Source organism: Pteropus vampyrus, unplaced genomic scaffold (genome assembly GCF_000151845.1).
Source record: "Pteropus vampyrus isolate Shadow unplaced genomic scaffold, Pvam_2.0 Scaffold35, whole genome shotgun sequence".
In the NCBI taxonomy this organism is placed as follows: Eukaryota; Metazoa; Chordata; class Mammalia; order Chiroptera; family Pteropodidae; genus Pteropus; species Pteropus vampyrus.
The window spans coordinates 8,134,758-8,144,968 of record NW_011888816.1 but is presented as its reverse complement, the minus strand read 5'-3'; the positions used below and the strand labels follow the sequence as shown (position 1 = coordinate 8,144,968).

At 42.6% G+C, this 10,211-nt stretch overlaps 1 protein-coding gene across 1 annotated transcript in view; it reads right to left on the bottom strand.

Moving 5' to 3' along the window:
* Nucleotides 1-610: 610 nt before the first annotated feature.
* Nucleotides 611-10,211, bottom strand: part of RBP2 (retinol binding protein 2) — a 17,974-nt gene continuing 8,373 nt past the window's right edge. Inside the window, exons 2-4 of the mRNA XM_011357458.1 lie at nucleotides 8,766-8,944; nucleotides 2,260-2,361; nucleotides 611-727 (exon numbers count right to left, since the gene is read on the bottom strand). Coding sequence (XP_011355760.1) covers nucleotides 677-727; nucleotides 2,260-2,361; nucleotides 8,766-8,944 — 332 coding nt within the window. The 3' untranslated portion in view covers nucleotides 611-676. The remainder of the gene's footprint in view (nucleotides 728-2,259; nucleotides 2,362-8,765; nucleotides 8,945-10,211) is intronic.

The window sequence follows — 10,211 nt, the reverse complement described above, 5'->3', positions numbered from 1 at the left end:
ACCCGAACTCAGGCCGTCTGGCGGTTCTTGGTAACCCCACCACAAGGATACCAGTCTGCCCAGGGCTGAGGGCAGAGGGCTGGACCAAGAGCAACTGGTACTGCAGACCTGCAGAGGCCTTTAGAAGTATCTCTGTCCATGCCGCTCAGATGAAGTACAAACTGGAAGGCATTTGCATCTTAAAACAGAATCTTGGAGAAATGAATGTGTTATCCAAAGGAATGAGTCTCAAATGGGCAATATTCGAGAATTTGTAGGGAATGCTGTGTTGGCCAGAGAATGTTTCCAGGTAAAAATAACCCTCTCCCCCAAAACAAACTAATAAAAACAAACAAACCAAGCTAAACTAAACTAAAAAATAAACGACAACAAAAGCCACCCAGAAAACCACCCTGTAGGCAATTACCAATTCTGTTTATAGAGAAAACTGATAGTTTTAGAAATAAAGGGAGAGAGCTATAAAGGGTTTCAAAGTATAGGAGGGATTTTTGTGTTTTCATTTAATACCAGGTTTCAAAGAAGGAAGAATATGTCTGTCACCGTTACACACTCTGTTTAAAACCCATCCAGATGTCTTAATGGGAGTAGGAGGGTCCCCATGGCTGCTTCCCAAAGCCAGTAAAGAACTCCTCACTGAGAGTGTGGAGCACATGCTCGGCAGGTCCCCTCGCAGCCATCACTTCTTTTTGAACACTTGACGGCACACCTGGTCGCTGCACGTCAGCTCCTGCAACATCAGAGAGTGAGTGAGGGATGACAGGCCTTCCTTCTGCCCAGCCCCTGGCCCTCTTGGGGCGGGGGAAGCTGGAATAAGAGAAGATGCTTAGTCATTTTGGGAAAGTGTATCTCACAGATCCAATCAGCTGGCATGCCCTGCAGGTAGCGGTAATTTGATTTTGACACTTGTATTGCGCTTGAACAACTATAAAAATGAAAAATGCAACAAAATTACCCTCCTGGGCAGGATTTCTCCTACTTTCGTGATTAAAGTAACATCGCCTAATTTATAAAAGGCAGTGAAGTCATGAAGAAGAGAAAGATCTAATAGGGAGAAGTATTTAGAAGGTAAGGGCTGATAAGCTGTCCCTCTGCTTTGTGGGCTTTCTGGACTCTGGTGATTAGCGCCTTGGTTGGTGGTGGCACAGGCGACAACAGGGCGTGGGTGGCAGAAGGGCTCCCCCAGGTCTGCCTGTGCCAACAAGATGCTGTCCCTAGGCTTTGTCGGCACCTCATGACCCGTTGAGAGTGGAGAGAAAAATATGAGTGTGGGGACAACCATGAAATCATTGCAGTTGATGACGAACCCGTTGTCTTAGCCACAGGGGCCACTGGGGATTGTACTATAATTAAACAAACAAACAAACAAAAACGTAATTCAAACCAGAGCAGGTAAGAAAAATCATCAATGGAAACACAGTGAGTGCCTCCCATATATCACCAGTTGACATTACCTGTGACATAAAGATCTCAGAGGAGAAAAGCATGGCTCTGAAGGGCACCATGGTGACCTGAATACTGACATTGGAGCCAGGTATCTGGCTGACTCCATAGGTGAATGAATGAATGAATCAAAAGCCATTCATTGAAGGAGCCATTCATTTAACAAATGAGTGACTGAACACATGAAGGAGTGAAAGATTTTTCATTATTTCAATGCTGGACCCATAAATTGCCTTGAAGATTGAAGAATGAAAAGTTAAACTGTCTAGACAGATATAATTTATTTAAAGAGATCGGCAATTGTTCTTACTGCTCTGTTCTAAATAACCTAAAATGTGTTGGGATCAGGTGGACACAGCTTATGATGAGAGGCCAATGCCCATGGTCTACAGGCAGTTCCCAGGCCCAGCTCGCCCCTGTTCATCCTACCCATACCCCAACTCCTTTTTTCCTAGGCCTACATAACTGTGAGGAGGCCTGGCCTCACCCTCCTCTGGGCCATCTTAATTCTGTGCCTCACATTTCTCCCCAGCTGGTCTTTTACAGGTTCCCTGCATTTCTCCTTAGATCTTGGTTCCCTAACTCAGCATTTTGAACTTTCATTTTAATTGGAGCCATCCACAGAAACAGCCATACAGATTTCTGCCTGAAGTCTCCTGAACCAGATGTGAATGGTTTTTTGACTATATGACCACATGTATTTGGCTTGAGCTCAGGGGAGGAGTGCAGGGCCATCTTACTTGTCAAAGCCCCTGGCAAGGTGAATGGGCAGTTTGTATGAGCACAGTGGAAGGAAGCTGGACAGACCCTGGGACTTACCAGGTATAGCTTGTCATCCTCAACCCACTGCCTCCAGCCACGGTTCTCCTTCTCCCCCTTCTGCACACACACGAGGACATCACCTTCCCAGGTGACCAGCGACTGCAATGACAGGTTCACAGACATATGAGATGTGGTCTTGATTGGAACTGGACAAGCCTAAACCCACTGCAGTAGTTCCTGCAGCCATTCCTGGCCCCCCACTTGCTCAATGGGCAGAGCCCTCAGCCTCAGCCAAGCCACGATCCTTCCGGTCTCATTTTCCACATGCACCCTACATTCCAGCCAAACCAGCTTATCGAGGCTGGCTCTATTGTCTTTTAAAGCGTTCTACTCCTCTATTTTATCGCATGGTACAGATAGCATTTCAAATCAGAGGAGGAAAAGATAATGAATTTGACTACATAACAATATAAAATTTCTAGAAGGGAAAAATACCTAAAAGTCAACAGATGAATAACAACCGAGAAAAATAACTGTAATATATATCAGACAAAGGCCTGATTCTCTTATATATAAAGGGCTCCTATAAATCATTAAGAAAAAGATCATTAACCTAAAAGGAAATTCAACAAGGATGTGAGCCAATAGCTTATAAGGGAAAACACACAGACACACAACCCTAGCAGATGGCTTTTAAACATAAGATACTCAACCTCACTCATAATAAGAGAAAGGCAAATGAAGGTTGTTTGTTTTTTAGATATAATTCATCATATGGTCAAAGAGCAAAGAGTGGTAACACACTACAGAGAAGCAGGCACTCTCCTATATGGCTGGTGGATATATTGATTAGTATTAATCTTATTGTGGGGCAATTTTATGTTACCTTTCAAAATATAACATGGTGTATACTCTTTGATCTAGGAATTCTATTTCTGGGAATTTTTCCTACAGGAATCATCTTGTTAGGACTGCCCACTGTAGGGCAATAATAAAGTCATAGAAGTGCCCTAACTCACAGGGGCCACACGGATGGCTCCAGTGCCAGCCTTGTCATCTAGAACCAGGAGGGTAGACCTGCTCCTGGGTTCCCTCCAGGCAGCAATGCCTACTGGTTAGAAACACAGAGGTGGCAGCAGAGATGCAGAACTCATGCTAGATGACCAGCAGGTTGGAGAAGACACAAACCTACTGAATCTCAAGAGGCAGGAACCCCCGTGCACGTATTTACAAATTACACACCCCCAAACTCCACTTGTCCTCCCTTTCCCTCTCCCAGCACCTGCATGGGACGATCTTGTGTATGTACCCCCTGAGATGATGACGTCGTTCCCATTTAGGCAGTCCTTCCTCAGGGACGACCCTCATGCTAGGTGATTTTCTTTCAAGTGTGTGCAAACCATATTATGCCTCTATGAACAATATTAGCTAAGGAGCAGATATTTACTTTTCTCTATATTTTGTAAACCCAGTTGGTGATAAACTGAGGTGTTTTTTAATTCACTGTCCTTACACATTCAGGTTTTTTTTGTTTTGTTTTGTTTTTTGTACAAATCTGTTTTTTTACAGATTGTTAAGTGTATCTATTTTGAAAATAACATTTGACCTTGATCATATTCTAAATTTTATGTACAATTTTATTTCTCTTTATTTCACTCCTCAACACATCACTGCATTATTTGTTACAGCAAAGGACTAGAAGCCTCATAAATTTTGTCAGGGAGCATCTGGTTAAATATGATGTGGTTCATCCCTGCTATGCAGCCCTTAAAGGAGGCAGTTCTATACTTACAGAGAAGAGCAGTCACCATAGTGCATAAAGTTTTTTAAAAAGCTAGGAGCGGGGCCATGTGCATAAAACAAGAGGGGAATGTGTATGCATGCATGTGTTTGTACAGGCTCTCTGCCAGGATGTCAAAGAACCCTTAACAGTGATTTTCCTTGGAGAGAAAACTGAGAGGCTGGGGCCAGGATAGGAAAAAAATTTTGTTTTTTACTGTTTAAATTCTAACCATCGGCATGTATTAATATTCCCCAAGTTAATTTAACTACAAAATTCTACATGTTTTCTAAGGGAAATATGTCTCTTCTTTCTCAGGGTTATCCAAAGCTTCACATCTTTGAATGTCTTAGAGAAGCTTAATTCACAGGATGCTCTCCTAGCTCTTCCGGAAGGGAGATGTTGGCTGGAATATTCCAGAGTTCCCTCCCAGATAGATGAGAAATTAATATTCATATGTTGTTGCCCATCATCAGTCTTGGACTCAGTCTCCTCCCAAATAGATGGGAAAGGACTCATGTTTCCTATTTGGGCAAAGACTGTGTCTTCTAATCCCTTCCGTTCATATTGTCTTACATATAATGGACGCCTAATACATGTTAATTGAATTAGCGTCTGTCTCTCTGCATTAGACAATAAGCTCCATAAACAAAGAGGCCATGTCAGTTGTGCATTTCTTCAACCCCAGACTTGGCACAGTCAGCAGCGCATAGGCGGTGCTTGGTAAGCCTTGTTGAGTATATCCATGGTAGACTTTGTTAAAACTGAGTCTCGAGGTAAACCCACATAGGGGAATAAACGAGCGCGTGTATTCTTTCTTGATGATAGTTCTTGACAACTCAACCACCCCGCCTCCTTGCCTTGGTTTCTATGGAACAACTGGAATGCACACATATCCATCTATAGGGACACTGGAATGGGCCTACACTGAGATTTCCCCTATCACAATGTCCAAAGTTAAGGTCATTTAAAACAACCCTTTCTGGTAAATTAGATACAAGTACTGTATCTAAATTTATAGAAGTTGATAACTATACTGTGGTTATATGAGGATATTCTTAGGGAATGCATACTGAATTGTTTAGGAGCAGCATGGCAGATGGTTCAGAAAAAAAATGTATATCAGAGAGAGAGACAGAGAGAGAAAGGGAGAGGGTATAGAGGGAGGGAGGGAGAGAGAAAGCATATACAAAAGATAAAGCAAATGGAGCAAGACGGTAACAATAGGTAACTCTTGGTAAAGAGTGTATAGGTGTTCTTCGTTATGTTCTTGAAATTTTTCTGTAGATTTGAATCACTCCCAACTAAGTTTTTGAAACAAGGAAAATAGCTCTTTACATTAAGAGACACTATTAACACATTTAAACTCTTCCCAGCATCTCCGCCCCCATGTAAGAGTTATTTCTTCAGCATCTACCTACCTTTCAGGCAAACCCTGAGGTAGGAGCCTCCTGGAGGAAGCTTTCTCCTGGGCTCTCTAGGGACATCATGACAACATTAGTGGGTTTAACTGCCATTGTCTTTACCTGCTGTTCCTTGCCCTGTCTGCCCCAATTGCTTGTTTTAAAATTGAGAAATAATTCACATACAATAAAATTCATCCTTCTAAAGTATACAATTTAACCATTTTTAAATATATTCACAAGGTTGTAAAAGCATCACCACTATCTAAATACAAAACATTTTCATTGCTTCCCCCGCCAAACCCTGCACCTATTAGCAGTCATTCCCTGGCAACAAATTTCTGTCTATAGATTTGCCTATTCTGGATATTTCTGTCTATGGATTTGCCTATTCTGGACATTTCATTTAAGTCAGATAGTAGATGACCTTTTGTGTCTGACTTCTCTCACCTAGCATGATGTTTTCCGAGTTCATCCATGTTGTAATATGGATCAGTACTTCATTTCTTTTTATGCCTGCATAATATTCCATTGCTTGAATATCAATTACTTCTTTTAAATATAATATTATTTGAGGTAACTTGTAAATTTTTGAAAAGAGCTTCAAATTCTCTTAAAAACTAATCAGGGTAGGCAGTGAGGAAGATATGGCCTGCAGGAAGGAAGAAAGGGTCCCTGAGCCCCTCAGAGAAGAGTTGACCCCGTGATCAATGTGGTTTATTACTGCTGCTCCAGGATGGCAAAGAACTCGGCATTTTAGGGCCCTATTGAGCCTCTGCTGCAATCTCCCCGCTCCAAACATACCTCACCTCCCAAATCTCCCTGATGAATGGGAGATTTTTAGAGGGACTCAGGAGGGTAACCAAAGAGAAGTGGAGCCCTAGAGAATAAGAGCGTGAGTACTACACAGACACACACACATGAATGCACACACATGCACACAGACACACGGCTTGTGGCTACATTCAGGTGTGCCATCAAATGTGGGCAACAGAAATTAATCAGAGAGATAGATCCACCCATTCTCTGTCACTCCTTTCCAGCTGAAGGGTTCCAGTCAAGTTATAGGAAGTAGGTAGTCCTGAGGGCACTTGCTTTGTGTTCAGCCCTTTGCTGGAGACCGAGCAAACTCTGTCCTGGGTACTTCTCAGCCCCTACTAGTGAGTGAGTGAGTGAGTGAGTGAGTGAGTGAGTGAACGAGCGAGTGAGCGAGCGAGTGAGTGAGCGAGTGTGTGTGTGTGTGTTAGTCCCAACTTGTTCCTGTGGGCAAAGCAGAGACAAGAAGTAGAAAAGGGGGTTCTCTCTCTTCAGGCAAGGAAAAAAAGAGTGGAAAGTGGAGAGACAGAAGAAGAGTGGGTGTTAACAGACAGAATCCTTTAAGGGACAGAAAGGCTAAAAGGATATGATTTATTTCAGGAAGAATGAGTTCTCTACTATCAAAGGCGATAAAAGAACAAGTCAGAGAGAAGAGGCTTGTTTTTCAGTAGCCCACACCCCAAATGGAAAGACCAGGGAAAATGAATCTTTTCTGAACTGATTAGGTTAGAACAGCAGAGTGATGCAAAAATTCTGATCAAATTTTCCTATCAGTTCTGCTGTCTGATGAATTAGCCTTCCAACCACACAGTTCAGAAAAGCCCTGTCCATCCATCAACCTCGCAGGGAGGGATTCACAAGGGGCCATTCCAGGGCTCGGAAGCTTAGGCTCTCATGCCAAGATGGCTCTGATGGAAGCATTTCCAAGGTGCTTTTCATTTTCTACTTTTCTTTAGCAAGGAGCACTAAATATAATTCAACTTTGACATGATTGGCTGAGACTATCAATGCTGCAGGATAACTTGAGAAATAAAATGTGTCCTGCTCTCTTGGCTTTAGAGTCAGTACCAGAGAATGATGACAACTTTTCCTCCCAAGCCCAGGAAAGAAGCCAGAGCTCATGTCCCTTGCTATAGGGGAGAGCCGAAACCTCTGACTTTGACAGAGCTCCTGGAAGCACTAGAGAAGAGTAGAACTCTGGGGAGAGTAGGGCTCATGGTGAATGGGGGAGGGCAGGGCGGAGGGCCCTGCATCTTTTTGGCACTTTGAGAGACTGGCCCTCTGCTGGTAGTGAGAGCATGGGCACACTGGGAGCCTGGGCAGAGGTCCTGGTGACGGAATTGGCACACAGGAGGTTGGTGCTAAGAATATTCACGCTGCCCACCCTCGTATAAACTCCATGGGCACGGACAGTGAGCGGTCAATGGCAACCATACTAGATGACAAACCGGAAATCCTTTCCTGGACAGTGTGTTCCATGGGGTTCTTGTATGATGCTAAGATTGGGGTGAGGAAATCCTTAAATTTGACTGAGATTTGATTTCCCCCCATTCCTGTTAGTGGGGACAACCAGGTGTAATTGGATTTGGAAAACCAAAGACATGTGCCCTGAGTGTGAGTGTGAACACTGCAATTGGTCACTAGGCAGTAATACCACATGGTGATCCTGGAGGAGAGGGGACTTGTTACTCCTGCTTTCGCCATCACCACCCCACTTCTCCCTGCTGCTACCACTCTGCCTTATTCACGAACTGCTCCTCTTGGTGACGGCTTGCCTCTTCTGTAGACTCTAGTTCTCTGGCTTTGAAATAATTCCCCATTTACGCACTCAGAGTAGTCTGCTCACTTTCAGGGTTCTACCTAAGCCCACACAATTCAAGCAGCTGTAAGCCTGGTCTTCTGATGCATGGAAGATTTTTTTTTTTTTTATTATTATGTCCTGTGAGTGAAGGTGATATTGAAGCAGAAGTCACAAACTTACCAGAGATTTCTCTAAGTTAGTAGAACTGGAGAAACCCTGACTTCATTTTATATATTGAATTTTTTGTTTGCTTTGCATTGCATTTTTCTAAAAATAAATCAGTTGGGATCATCTAAAATTGAGATATTTCATATAAAAACATATGAATTGTCAATATCTCTTTAAAAGAAAAAAAATCTAAGAACATGAGGCCTCAGTCCTTCATTGTAATGCATGGCTGGTGCTGAGCAGGGCTGCCCTACTAATGAAGCTATGCCATCCAACTCACAGAGTCACCATCCTCTGCCATGATAGTCTACCTTGCCCTGTTCTCCTCGCCTTCCAGGTTCATGTCAGTATATGAGCTGACTTCCTACCCCAGATCCTGGAAAGGCCAGCATCCTTTAATCTCTCTTTTGCTTATAGGCTTAGTGCAGAAGCCAGCTTGCTTCTTCCTACATAAAATAATAATACTTATTGCTAGCATTATTAAGCCTATTCTGGTCCCCCTTTCCAGGCTGTTTCTGTCATTTTCTTCGTAGCGAAGCCAAATGGCCACTCCCTGCAGAGTATATAAGTAAAAAATACCTGCCCAGGTTAGTACCTTAACGTTCCGGTTGTCCAGGCCCTTGGTGTACTCCTCAAACTCCACTCCAACAGTGAAATCCAAGTTATAGTTGCGGAATGTGCTGTTGGTTTTTGTCTTGAAGTGATCGTCGTTTTGATCAATGATCTTTGTCTGATTTAGACGTACTGCAATCTTGCGGGTGGCAAAATCGATATCTGTTGGCAAAGCGAGTTGAAGAGGTTCTGATGTGCTCAGTTAGACTAATTCATTTTTTTTTAAACAAGGCCAAGCAATCAAGACCAGAGACACAGATTAGGGCAGGCTACCTTTCTTTGCTTAAGTGGAAAACAAAAGTTGTCTTACACATGGCCAGTTTGGGCATCTCAGTCAATTGTTAGGAAACATGGGGTAGTGCATGTCTCATCAAGAGCCATGATAGGAGGGGGGTGTAGCAGGTGGGGCTCATTCTTGAGCTGTAACTCTCCAATTCGTGCTTGTGCACACATATATACACACAGCACACCCATGAATCCACACCCCTCCACCATAGCAGCTCCATTCTGTCTGACATATTGAATTTCTTTTTTAAGAGTTTGCTAAACAAGAGACTTCATGGGTAAAAGAAAAAGGATTGTTTAAAAATAACCAGTCTAGATCATGGGTAATGAGGGAATTTTGTTAATGTCCACAGCAGGAAAGCATACGTACAAACTTCCATTTTTAAAGCAGGCTGGGGGCTTACCTAGCTCGGATGTTCTCCCTCAGTCATGGCCCTCAGTACAGTTTCAAGCATATTCTGGTTACTTAATAAACACTTGCTTAGAGTTTCTTTTGTTGTTTTTAAGGAAAAGATGGATAATTGTTTATATTTTTATTATGAAAAATTTCAAACAAACCAAAGGAGAGTACAAGGAATTCCATACACCCATCACCCAGATTCAACAATTATCAAGATTTTGCCTCATTTATTCCATCTACGACTTTTCTATGTCTTCATATTTTAAAGGAAATCTTGTTTATCTCTTACAGAGTAAGTAAAAGGGAGCATACCCTTTGACAGGGTGTTTCATTTCCTAATCTTTGCATTTTATAGTAAGAAGCTAAGTGCTGAGCCTACATCCTTGCATACCCTTTGGTCATGCATAAAATGTCACCCAAGCCAAAAAGTTGCTGTCCTGTGGAATAGATCTAGAAGTGGAGGATAATTCTGGAACTGCTAAATTTCTATCTTTGCTATGAACATCATTAAGCCCTTAGTCTCTTGCCAAATCATATTTGACTTCCTTTATGCCTGTAAATTCTCCATATATCTTTGGATACCAATCTGAATCTTTAATTTTTTTTTGAAAGTCCACCTGGAAGATTTCAAAAGCAATGAGATTGATTCCATTTTATCCCAAGGGCAATAATAACCTCAAGAGTAAGAGCAGTTCAGATTCGTTGAGGGCTGTTTTCCTGAGAGTTCCAGCCCCATCTCTATGA